Genomic DNA, 13078 nt, shown 5'->3' with positions numbered 1-13078 from the left:
TTAGTCTCTCAGAGCCCCTTCCCCGAGTCTGCTGTTGCCTCCGTCATTCTGCTTGATGTGCTTTCACCTGCTCCAAGGCGCCTGTGACAAGGCTGTGGGCTGCACACGTCAAGCTGTCCCTGGCTTACAGACGGAGTGGGGGGCGGGGGGGCAAGGGCAGCTGAGGGTGACCACCCTCAGCATCATGGGCAAGCAGGGAGGCCTGTCAGTGCCTCAGGGTGACTGCCAGCGCCTCACAGCTCCCCCTTTGGGTCAGCTCTGAGTAATGAGGGCGAGGGGAGGGGGCTGCTGGCTGGCGTGTGTGCAGGGGTGAAGGGCTGGGAGGCAGAGAGAGGGAAAGAACAGTGGAAGGGAGGGAAGGAGGGAGGTGGAATTTTGTAATTTGTTTTGGAGAGAGGCAAGCTGAGGAGGTGGTGGAGGTGGTAGCTTGCCAGGTGGTGTTGATTGGAGAGCGAGAGTGAGAGCGAGAGCGAGAGAGCGAGAGAGCGAGAGAGCGAGAGAGCGAGAGAGCGAGAGAGAGAGAGAGAGAGAACATGAAGCTCAGGCCTTTTGACCCAGGAGTCCCCAGGGCCACTTTTCTAGGCCAGGCCCCTGGGATTGCCCTATTTTCCCGGTGCCACAGGTTGCTGCCATGTTTTATTTCTTATCTATTGTGTCTTCCTCTCTGTCTCCAAAGACCCCAGTAGGCCCTTTCCTTGGTTGGGAGTTAACTGCTACTCATTACCAGAGAATGACCCGGAGGAGGCAAGGGTGCTACACATGTGACCAGTGTGGGACTTACAAAGGTTTAAAAATAAACCTTGCTGCATTCTTGCAGCCACTGTCCTGGGGCTGCAGAGCTGCCAGCTCCCTCTCTGGCTGGTCTCTTCTATCCTCGTAGGTAGAGCTCATCCCACCCCCACTCCGGGTTATGCTGACTGTTTCTGGAGGTGCACACAGGGTGGTGGTATCAGTAGTCCAGCCCCAGGAGACCGTGAGCTGTCAAGGTCTCTGTCACTGGCTGGAGGCCCGAGGCAGACCACATAGGGAGGCTGAAGCCCACCCCTATGGCATTGGTCTAGCAGGGGGAAGGGAGCTCCCCACATGCCCAGACTCATGCTCTGGGTCGGGACACCAGGCCTGGCTGGCTCTCGAGAGGCTTGAGGACGGGAGTGAATGAAGGACCCTGGGCTGATGACTGCAATTATGCTACTTGCTCCAGTACATCTGTCATCTGTCAGCCGAGGGGAGCAAGCTTGGTTGGCATCTAATGCCACGTCAATGAAGCTGAAAGGCTAAGGGGTCCTACTGGCAGCAGTATTTGGTCAACAGAGGCTTTGCAGTGGAATTGTCCTGAGTTAAAGTCCTGGTTCTGCACTTAGTAGCCAAGTGACTGTGGCCAAGCTACTTAGCCTCTCTGTTACCTCAGTTTCCTGATCTGTAAAATGGGGCTAATAATAGTACCTCCGTCTGGGAGTTGTAAAGATTTAGTGAGAGGATACAGGTGAGTAGCTGAGCGATTTGGAGCAAGTTGTCTAACCTCTCTGGGCCTCAGTATCCTGGCCTGTAAAATCGGGTTGATATTGGTACAAATGTGATGAAGGTTCAATGAAGAGATGCTGGTGAAGCACTCTGGGCCTCACAGAGTGTGTGTTCAGGACTGTAGTGATTATCAGAATAACAAGCATCCTTATACCCCATGTCTCCCCAGGCCCGTGGCTCTGCAGGTGGCAGGAGAAGGCACGACCCCGCCTCTCAGGAAGACCACGACAAACCTTACGTCTGTGACAGTAAGTACAGGCAATGCCGCATTCCTTCTCCTGGTCCTGCCCCAAGCCTCACCTTTCCCTGTGCTCCCCTGACTGTCAGCCCTCAGTCTCTGGCCAGCTGGCTCCTCCTCTGGGGCCTGCATTCGCTGCTCACACGCCTGTGCCTCCCCACCATCACCACCTCCTCTTGCTCCCCGTCTGGCCCCGGTGTTTCTGCCTGAGGGAGAGCAAACCGTGAGGCCTCACCTTGGATGCTGTGCTCCTCTCTCTGTCAGTGTCCTCCTTTGCAATTGTCCTCCGGCTCTCTCTCTTTCACTCTTGTCTCCTTAAGATTTGTCCCCTATTTTTTTTCTCTATATCAGAGAGTTACAAACAAAAGCATAACTCAAAATCTTCCAACAAAGGTACTTGGCTCCTATGGCTTTCATTTGTTTCCCTTTAATTTCCTTTCTCTCCTGTCCTACATAGGGCAAGTTATGAATCTTTCTCTGATGATGACTTAGTTAATAAATGGCCCTCGATCCATCTCCAGCCTGTCTTGCTTGCTTCAGAAACATCTTTTGGACAAGCAGCTGCCTGGCTCCTGGCTTTAGGGTCCGCAGACAGAGCTGGGGAGGGCTGAAGGAGAGAGCACAGGCAGCAGTGACAGTGGGTGGACCTCCAGAAACCTTCAGCTTTTGGAAGCTTTGCTGTCAGTGTGAGAGCTTTGGTCTTTCTCACCTAGCCGAGCATTGGATGTGGGTTTAAAATCCTTGCCCTAGTTATCTTCTCACCATATCGGGCACCATCTGCTCCTTCCACGGTGAGGGCAGCCCTCAGAAACCGCACTCCCTGACCATCTTCCCTTCCCGTTTTCTCCTCTTTGAGGCTGCAGAGCCCTGCCACAGGACAGAGGGGCTGCATTGAGAATGGCCGCCAAGTGGCTTAGGCCAGGCCCTGGTGCGGTGGTCCCTCTGGGTGCCCCATCCATCTTGCCTCTGTCTGCAGCCTCCATGAAGACAGGAAGAGAACTGGGAAGATAGGCCCCAGGGAGTGCATTGTGGGTGGTGCCATTTTCCTCCCTCTTCACTGGCCTTTTTTGATTTCACAAAGTTTTTCTGTGCCCGGTGGGGTGACAGCAATTTGGAGAACATTTTGCTAGAAGAGCTCAAACTCCGTGACCCCCATTTGGCTGCTTAATACACCATGTAAATGACATTCCTGAGACAACTGCAGGTAACGTCTCCACCCCAAAGCCATTCTGTTTCAGGATGAGGAGGAAGCAGAGCATGGGGTCTCATCCCTCTTGGCAATATCAGGAGGAGCCTGATTTGGTCTATGTCTTCCTGAATGGGGTTCATAAAAGCCCCAGCATGCTAGCGCTGGGGGGGCAGGCTCTGGGCTGGTGAGGGTCCTTCAGAACCCATGGAACAGGCTTTCCGGCTGTCCGGCTGGAGCCGCTCAGCTATCAAAAATGCCGACGGCTTCTTTGGAATTGGGGCTTTGCCTCTTGATTCCTCTTCTAAAAAGCTTTCTTTTCATTATGTGATTTTCTGCTACCTTAGATAGTAGAATTACTTTCGCTCGTTCTCTGTACCTTTTGTTAGATTCTCAGCTGATAATAATCCCCTATGTTCCCAGACACACCTGTGTGTCCTCCTTCCCCCACCTCTCATTTCCTCTCCTCACTTTTTTGTCTGACCTAGGCCTCCGCAGAGAGCCCTTTGTGGGTGTTCCTCTATTGTCTGGCTCCCCTCTTTCTGCGAAAAGGACTTGCATCACACTCTGTCCCCCAGCTCCTGTGGCTTTGTTTAGGGGCTCTGAATGCCATTCGCTGTTTCCTGTTCCCCTCCCCACAGGGTCTCTTCCTCCTTCTGTTTTTGCTGTGGTACTTGGGAGGCCTGATCACAGGCCTGATGTTGGCTTTCTGGAAGTCTCCGTGACCGATTTCTTGGCTCTGCCTGCACTGGCACTGCCTCGCTTTTCATCTCCCGGCAGAGCAAGGTCCACCCTGGATTGCCCTTCTCTGTTCTGGCTCTCTTAGGAAATTGTGTGGCAGCTCAGTGATTAATAGACTTTATTTTTATCTGGTGCCCTTCAGACATGTGCTCCTTTGGGATAGGAATGACCTTTGGAGAGGTCACGAGGCCTACCCCCAATCCCCAAACTGAGCAAGGAATGCTGTTAATAATCTCTAATGCATCCTCAGTAGAGAGGTGTCTGGTCACTTCCTTGAATGTCCCCAGGGATGGTGTTACCATAAGCTGACCTTTCTTCCATGATTCCAATGGTGCTTTGGGTGATTGTTTTTCCTTAATAGGAGCTGAAATTTTTCTCTTCTACAGGCCTCCTTATCTTTTGTGCATCTTTTCCCGTCAATAGGTACATCGAGCATTTTTGTCTCTTCTAGAGGTACTCTTAATTTCCCCCTTGTAATGGTTTACTGAGAGTCATATCCCATAATCTCTGCGACAGCCTGCACTGAATTCCCTTCCAGGTTTATATATAATCTCAGCACGCCCATTGGAAATAGCACCAAGGCCAATTGGCTCAAAGCATAGCAGACACATTTCCTTGTCTGTTTTACACATCAGCTCTTAACACCACCCACATCTGTAGAGTGTAGAAGTATCTGGCCACTCCATTGTCCTATGCACCATCTCAGTGACTTCCCACATGGTTAGAAGGTGGCTATGTGTGTGCTTTTCTATTTATGCATTTGATTATTTCTTTTTCCATAAATCACTCTGCATTTGATCCTATTGAGTCTCAATAAAGAGATACAATAATATGTGACTTCAATATACGGGATTCAATAAAGGCAAATTTAAAGACATTGCCCAGTAGTTAAATTTCATTCTCCACAGATTCACGATCCCTGCCATTTTTGTATCGTCTGTGGTTTGATTTGCATAATCCCTACTCCATCTTTTGAGTTATTTATGAAAATATTAGGCCACCTTGGACCCCACCACCTCTTTCCGGGTTTATGTGATGTATGTAATGATAGCTATCTTTCAGATGTGATTGTATTTAACCCTTCTTGGTATACATTTCTAAATATAGTTGTCCTGTTATAATCTTGGTCCAAGCTTCCCTTTCAAGATGGGTGGTTGAAATATTATCTTAGCTGTTAACTTTAGGTGATAAGATAGTTTGCCTGTTGCCTTTCACTCAACCATTGAATTATTTCATCTCAGAGAAATATTAAACCATCTGAACATCCTTTATTTTTTTACCCAAATCCATGGTGTGTGTATACTTCATCTTCCAGCAAGTAACCAGTCTCTATTAAGTGTCCTGAAAGTTTACCAAGCTTAAGGATTAAAGTTCAGTTTCTTCCCTTTCAATCTCTTGCTAACGGAAAAGTGTTCATTACCCATAAGCAAAGCAACTAAGTATGACGTGGTGAGAAGGGCTGTCGTGTTGGTCAAAGTGTGGACCTGGGCCACCAGCACAGAGATGCCCTTGATGTTTATTGAAATGTGGATTCCTGGGCCTCCTGCCAGACCTCTGGCATCACAACCCCTGGGAGCAGGCCCAGGAACATGCATTTTTTGGAGCTCCTGAGGGGAGACTGATGAATACTGACTTTTAAGAATGACTGGTCTACTTCATCCAAATTTGAAGACTTCTGGCCTGTAACTCCTCAGCCTTTTTTTCTTTTCTCTCTTTTTTTTTTAATCCCCTGGTTTTTGCATCTGGAAGCTCTAGAGTCTCCAGAAATTCTCCAGGCAGAGTGCCGCTGACTTGCATCACTGTTTTAGTTGGTCTCTTTAGAATCTTTCTTTTCCAATTCTTTTAGCATTGATGTAAAACTCAGCAGTCCCACATAAAACTCAGCAATCCAGCACTTGACTTTAATTTACTTAATAGCTTTAAATCCTAATAGTCTCATTAGTCCCCTTTTATAGGTGGGATGATAACTGGAGATAGACATACGCATATGAAAGGAATCCTTGCGTTTGGGCTACTGGGATGTTTTAAAAATCATTTCAAGAGTTTGCCTCTTCTCTTCCTAATTGCTCCCAAGCCTGAATTTTCTGTTAGCATCATGGGGGCAGACTCCTGATGAGAGACCTGCTTTTCCATTTTCTTTATTCAAGGAGCACTATAGGAAAGAAGATGGTAGGGGTGGGGTAAGGTTGGGGGGGGGGCAACATTTGTCTCTAAGCCTTAGCCGTTTAGGGAAGAGCCAAGCACACATTTGCCCTTTTGCTGGGCACAGTGGAAGTGATTTGTGAAGTTCTTTTTTTCTTCCCAGTTTTTTCTGTAAAATTTTTTAAAAAATTAATGTTAACTTTATCGTGGAAAGAACATTTAACATGAGACCTACCCTCTTAACAAATGTGTAAGTGTACCATATGTACTGTTGCCTATCGGTGCAACGTTGTATGGCAGATCTCTAGAGCTCATTCAACTTGCTTGATGCAACCTTTATGCCCATTCCACTCTTTAATGTTGTGAATTTGATTTTTTTTTTAGACGTCTTATAATTGTGAATCAGGCAGTATTTTTTTTTCTGTGACTGGCTTATTTTACTGAGTATAATGTTCACAAGATTTATCCATGTTGTTGCATACTGAAGGAGTTCCTACTTTGGAAAGGACAAATAATGTTCCACTGCATGTATATACCTCATTTTCTTCTTCCATTCATCTGTTGATGGACATTTAGATTGTTTCCACATCTTCGCTATTGTGATTAGAGCTGCAATGAACACAGGAGTGCTAATAGCTCTTTGAAATCCTGATTTCAACTCTTTTGGATAAATACCCAGAAGTGGGATTGCTGGATCATATGGTAGTTCTAGTTTTTATTTTTTGAGGAACCTCCATACAGTTTTCCATAACAGCTGCACCATTTTGCATTCCCACCAGCAGTGTACAAGGTTTCCAGTTTCTCCACATCCTTGCCAACACTTATCTCTTGTTCCCAGTTTTTTCTAATCACGGTGGTAACTCCTGCAAATGGGTGCTTACAGCATGCACAGCACTGTGCTAAGCATTTTGCATCCCTTGTTTCTGTAAATCCTCACACCTTGAGAGGCAGGGACAGTTGGCCTCACTTTTCTGTGAAAAAACTGAGGCTCAGAGAGGTGAAGGAACTTGTCCAAGGTCACACAGCTGGTTAATATTAAAGCTGGGATGGGAATCCTGGTTTTTCCATCTCTGAGCCCAACTAACCTAGGATATCTCCACACACACTGCAGATTAAACATGCCCCCTTACCTGGAGTTTTGTTTGTCTGCACACCTGATTTATCAGGTGCCCTGTCCGCTGTTGGCAGACGGCTTCTAGGTGTCAGGTTGGCAAGCTGGAGTCCGGTCGTAATTATAATTGAAGTGGAATGGAATGGATTATATAATTTTGAGTCTTTTAAATTTGAATCTATTACAATCACTCCCCCTTTCCCCTAAACTGGGGCATTAGGGTAGATTAGTGACAAACGGCAAATAGACGTGAGTGATTGGCCCTCCGGAGCGCGACTCATCCCTGAGTCATGTCCAGTATTCTTCCATCAGGAGTGAGTCCTCTCAACTCAATCTCCACATCAGTAAGAACTTTGTTTTCCACCACCCTCACCCCACAGACATAGATTTTGTATTGTATGGCCCATGACTGAAAACGACTTCTTCAGTGTTGCCTGTTCTAGAAATCCAAGACATCCAGTGGGCGTGTAGCTGTCCAGTCGGGGCTGTGTCAGAATGGGGTCTGAAGTCCCTTCCTGCTCTTCTTGGTGGTGGCATACTGGAGGGTGAAGGGTATGGGGCAAAATGCAAAGGTCCTGGTTCTACCCTCACTCAATGACAACGGCACCGTTCTCCCTCCCCACTTGTTGGTGAAGGGCGCTCCTTTCTTCCCAGGCAGCGGCTTAACAACGAGGCTCTTCACCCAGGAGGCAGGATGTTGGATTGTGGGATGTGGCCATGCTCGGGCCAAGGGGAGCCATGGGATGGGTGAACTAGCACCTGGGGCAGACGGCCTGCACCCAAGGCAGTTGCAGAAAATTTGCTTGACTACAACCTCCTTAAAATTCCGCTGGTTTCCTGCATACCTGAGTGCACAGGGAGAATCAGATGACCGTTGCGGTCCTATTAAACATTTTTCTGAGGGCATTAAGGCCCCACATTCTCTAAGACTCATGTGCTTTTAGCTTCAAGCTGCAGTGGAAAAGCCAATAATGCGGCCTTCAGGCTGGCTGCCCTTGTCGCTGAAGGGAAGCCGTGCTCATCACTCAGTTGTCAAACCTATTATCTTGCAGGTCCTTGCTGGGGTGTGGGCTGGGGAGGGGTGAGGAAGGCTCCATGCCCCAGAAACTTGATTTGTGGAACAGGGCCGGTGGCAGGGGATTGCTCCCTAGAGATCGAGTGCTTTTGTTATAGCAAAGCTGGGTCTGTTTAAATATTTAAATGTCACCGTGTCATGGACACAGGTTGCAGAGTGTCCCAGCAGGGCTGGCCAGAGGCAGGGCTGGAGAGAGCCTGAAGTTTCTCTTTGATACTCTCTTGCCCTCATTTCCTTTGCTCCTCTGCCTGCCTTCCCCCTCTCACCGGCCCCACCCTTTAGCATTCTCAAGAATCTTGCCCACTGACCACCAAACGTAGGTTTGCCTTTTCTGGTCTGTAATTTACACCCTCTTGAGTTATTTTCTCAACCTTATTCTCAGCTAGTTGTTACTTGACTGTAAACTTTGTGGCAAATAATTCCTATTAAGATATGGATGACCAATAACAGGGTAGGTATTAACATTTGTAGAGGTTCTTTTTATTAAAAAATATTTTTTTCTATGGAAATACTACATGTTCATTGCAGAAAAATCAGAAATTTCAGATAAGCATAGAGGGAAAATAAAAATCACCCATAATTTTACTCCTCAGATACAAGTTACATTTTGTTTTGTTGTATACTATTTTAGAATTCTCTCTTTCTCGCTCTCTCTGCGCACACACATACACACACACGTGCTAAGATACATACCATTTTAACCCCTCCCCCAATTCAACATACATGAGGAACAGCTTTCCATGTCAATAAAGCCTTTTTTATGATGACATTTTAAGGTTATAAAGTACCTATAAAATACTGACATGCCCCAGTTTGCTCAATGTTCCACTTGTTGGATGTTTAGACAGTTTAAAATGTGTTCGCTATTAAAAACAATATTGCGGTTTTATCTTTGCATAATGCTTTTATTATTTCCTAGAAGCAGAATTACGAGGTCAAAGGGCCAGGTGCACAGTGTTGCTCTCATTGGAAGTCATGGTGGGGGGAGCTGGAAGCAGGCAGTGAGGCTCAGAGAGAGCTGAGTGAGGAAGAACGTGCCCAGGCTTTGGAGTGAAAAGGCTGAGGTCAAACTGTGTCTGTGCCGCTTGTTATCTGAGACTTGGAAGAAAAGCATTTGGGCTGGGAGCCTCCATTTTCCCAGGTGAAGCGGGGACAGTGCATGGGTGGGAAAGCTACGTGTGAGAATGTGTGTGGAGATACTTGCACATGGTACCTGCTTCATGAATGTGTCTCCCACCTTTGCCTTTTCCTTATTTCCTATGTCTCCAATATAGTTGGAAAGATAAGGCTGATGTCACATGAGGAGGTAACATACTGCCAGGCAGTATTGCATTGACTGGACAGTGGGCACTGTAGAAATTCAAGGGAGGGAGGGGGCTGGTGTGTCAGAGGGTGCTTCCCTAGGATGCAAAGCAGGTCCTCAGTGAGTGTGGAGTGAATTGATTTTGGTCTCCAGGGGTGGGGGTGGAGGGGTTGTGTGGGAAGAGGTAATAATAGTAGTGGCAAAAGTTTGTTGACTTATATTATGGGCCTAGAATGCTCTGTGGGTTTCATTTATATTCAATCTTTAATCTTCACAAAAGTGCCATGAGATAGTAGATGCTATGATCTTCTCCATCCCACAGATAAGGAAGCTGGGGAGCAGAGGGCTCAATGAGCTTTCCTGAGGTTACACAGTGAATAAGGGGCAGAGCCAGGATTTAATCCCATTCCCGCAACCTGCCCATCCCCCACCCCCAGTCACTCACCTCTTTCTGGAATCGGCCTCTCTTGGTACACACCATTACATATGCTACCCTCACTCACATCTGCTGGCTGGACTGGGAGCCTTCTGAGGGAAGGGGCCACTTCATACTCAACTGGCATCCCAGCCCTAGCAGAGCACAGTGGTTGCTCCCAAAACGTTGCTGAATGTGGGATGCATATGTCAGGACAGGAGATTGACCCAAGCGGGGTGTCTGGGTAGGGAGATTGGGAGACACAGTTGGACAAGGCTGCTGCGATGGCCAGGCTGAGTTGCTTCGAGGTTGGCCTGCAAGGTCAATGGTGAATCCTGACATCTCTGCCAAGGACTAGGTGTTCAGGGAAGAGAGCTTGAAGCCTGATGGCTGGGAGGAGCCTTTACCAGTCAGTTAGGAGAAGACATGAAGTCTGGATGGTGGTGACAGCAGGAACAAAGTGGACGGGGCAAATAAGAAAGACATGAAAACTCTGCAGAACCTGGCAGAGGACAGATAGGATGCGGGATGCAAGAGAGAAGGAGGTGGCAACGACGACTCGTGAAGTTTTGAGCTTGGGTTTGGAGACATGAGGAGGCTTCCCTGGGCTGTTCTAGAGGAGGCAGAGGGAATTGTGGGGAGTGGGGAGACTTTGACATACGAGTTTGTAGAAATGGTGGGACACGCAGGCAGAAATGTTTAACAGATGCTAATGGACATTTGTTTCCCCCAAAGAAGTGAGGGATTTATACCAATGTGGGAGGTGGATGGGGGCCTCCCTCAGGTAAGTCAGTGAGAGACACTGACCCACAATGAAAGCCAGCTGTGTCTGAGGCAGCATTTGCATCACATAGGCCCCTCAGGGATTCTGAGAGAGAGTGCACTGGCCCGAGTCCCAAATGTTTGGGGACTGCCATACCTTGTGGCAGTGGGTCTGATTTTTCACTTTTCTCTGTTTATCTTCCCCAGAATGCTGACAATTATGTTTATTATTTAAATTGCTTTTACTGTAGGATTACAAACAAGAGTGATATTTTACCTTCTAAGCTGACTGAAGGCATGCTAATGTAGGACTCACGAGATAGCATAAGGAATCAAAGACACTGTCTCTACAAGGGATGATGGTCAGAAGACGATGGTTCAGAGCCTAAAATTTGAATCTTTGCTACGTCACGTCCTAGTCATGTCCTTGGGCAAACCACAAAACATCTCTGAGGCTTGGTTTCTTCTTTTAAGTACGGACAATAAGGTTAACTTTAGAGGTTTTCGGGAGGGTTAAATGAGACTGTGTGTAAAAGCAGCTCACTGCCTGGTTCATAGACGCGCTCAGTAAGAATTTGTTTTCATTGTACAAAGTTAAGAAAGGGTACTTATTTCACACCGAAGTGGGGCCCCCAGTTGTGTCCTGTGCACTGGCTGCTGGAATTGTCAGGGACCAGGGAAGCAATCTGATAAAGTGAAATGAATGATCAAAAATAGCTAATGTTTATTGAACGTTTGTTGTGTGCCAGGCACGGTGTGAAGCACTTTGCAGGATGGACTCAGTAAGTTCTCAGAACACTCAGATGAGGTACGATGTATTATTATCCCCATTTTACAGACAAGGAAACTGAGGTTAGAGAGATCAAGTCACTTGCCCAAGGTCACACAGCCAATTAATTAGCTGACGCAGGAAGGCAGACCCCAGACTGACCAGAAGTCTGACCAGAAGTCCGTTACTGCTTCCCAACAGGGCAGGAAAGATTCCCACTAACACATTTAATGCTTTGGTTTTGGGAGTTTCTGCATTTCTCTGCCTAGAATCAGAATTAGGTTATATAGTATTTTGAAATGAAAGGCTTGTAACTTATATCTGTTTTTCCTTTTTTAACCTGGGAGTCACATTTGCATATAGTATACATATTCCTAAAACAAATGAATGCTCTCCTTTGATGGAGACACAGGACTTCCGTCCGGGTCACTGGTGTTTCATAGATCCTGGCTCTGGGCTCACTCCTAATACATGGGTCAGTGCCAGGCCCTGAGGAATGTGGCTTTGAAAAATCAGGATGTTACACGCCACTCCTACTTCAGCCCCCTGTGTTTCTATCCAGAAGAATTCTGTTTAAAATAAGCAGTGACCTGGAAGAAGAAAAGGAAAGCAGCTGCGGACCTGGCTTGGGGGGTGGGGAGAGGGATGTAGGCAGCACCTGGGTGGGTCCTATGGCTGGGAGCCTACACGGCGTTTTTGCCACAGTTGAGGGAATAATTGCTTCAGGACATGCACAGACCTCAGAGGACCCAGAGCACCAAGAGTTGTGAAACGCTAGAATGAAAGACAGAGATCATCTGATCCAACCGCCATGGTCTACAGATGTTGAAACCAAGGCCAAGAAGGTATGGGGTTTGTCCAAGGATGTTAGTGTCAGCCACGGCCACACCCCAGGTCTGCAGGGGGCCACCCACCCCCGATGGCCTCTGGGCTTGAGGGTGGGGGAGGGGAAGCCCACCTGGATTTGCCCGGGGGGAGCTCCTTGGTGCCGAGATGGTATAGGAACTAGACCAGTCTTGAAGCCACCACTTTAATCTCTTAAACTTGGTGGAGCCATCGCTGGCTTTTGAGAAAAGCCTGGGCATTTCAAACAGTCATAGGGATTAACACCCCACCCTGCATACACAAGTCTGAGCTGCTGCTGGGTTTTCTCCCGAGCTGAGTCACTTGGGGCTCCTACTGCTCGGAATTGGAGGTACAGGTGTTCCTCCATCCCCTCGGTGGTTCTGCAGAGAGAAGACAGGGTTGTCTGGAAGGTTTGGGGAGCCCCAAAAGTCTATGAACCAGTCTGGTAGGGTGTGATTCTCCTGTTAAAATGGCCTCCCATTATTTTCTGTCTTGGCCCCAGCAGCACATAGGGTTCCACTTAGAAAGGCTGAATGGAAGAGAATTTGATGATGGAATGATTGTGGAGGTGTGGGCAAGATAAAGGTACTGACAAGGGACGGGGATCCCCTCCCCATCCTGAGCCCCAAGAAGCAGGAAAGACACATGGCATCCAAAGAGGGCTGGAGCTGTGGAGGGGGGCATAGCCCTTGCACCAGCAGGCTGCCCAAGCAGGCATGGGCAGGGCACAAATCCTCAACTTCCCTCTACTCACCTTCTATTCTACTGCTGGTGCCTCCCACAGGCCAGACTCCACCAGAAGCAGACAGCAAGAGGCCGTAGAGGTCGGCCCCAGGCACTGGGGTGGGCATGGTGGCAAATAGAGACTGACTAGCAGTTGTGTGCTTCAGAGTCAGGCAGACCCGAGTTCCAGTCCTGACATTGCCATTTAGCAGGTTGCTTCAACTCCCTCAGCCTCAGTGTCCTCAT

The 13078-nt window shown here is 47.9% G+C and overlaps 1 protein-coding gene across 2 annotated transcripts in view; it reads left to right on the top strand.

The window, feature by feature from the left end:
- The window catches only part of DPF3 (double PHD fingers 3), a 255312-nt gene that overhangs the window by 158249 nt on the left and 83985 nt on the right, over positions 1 to 13078 (top strand). For both annotated transcript variants that reach the window (XR_012494614.2, XM_019733356.3), the window contains exon 6: positions 1691 to 1769. Coding sequence is in view for 1 of the 2 variants with exons in the window: in XM_019733356.3 (XP_019588915.1) it covers positions 1691 to 1769 (79 nt within the window). In the remaining variant the exon portion in view is untranslated. The remainder of the gene's footprint in view (positions 1 to 1690; positions 1770 to 13078) is intronic.

Source organism: Rhinolophus sinicus, chromosome 3, assembly GCF_057876585.1.
Source record: "Rhinolophus sinicus isolate RSI-liver-muscle chromosome 3, RSI-T2T, whole genome shotgun sequence".
Classification (NCBI taxonomy): Eukaryota; Metazoa; Chordata; class Mammalia; order Chiroptera; family Rhinolophidae; genus Rhinolophus; species Rhinolophus sinicus.
This window is presented reverse-complemented; position numbering and strand designations above follow the sequence as displayed.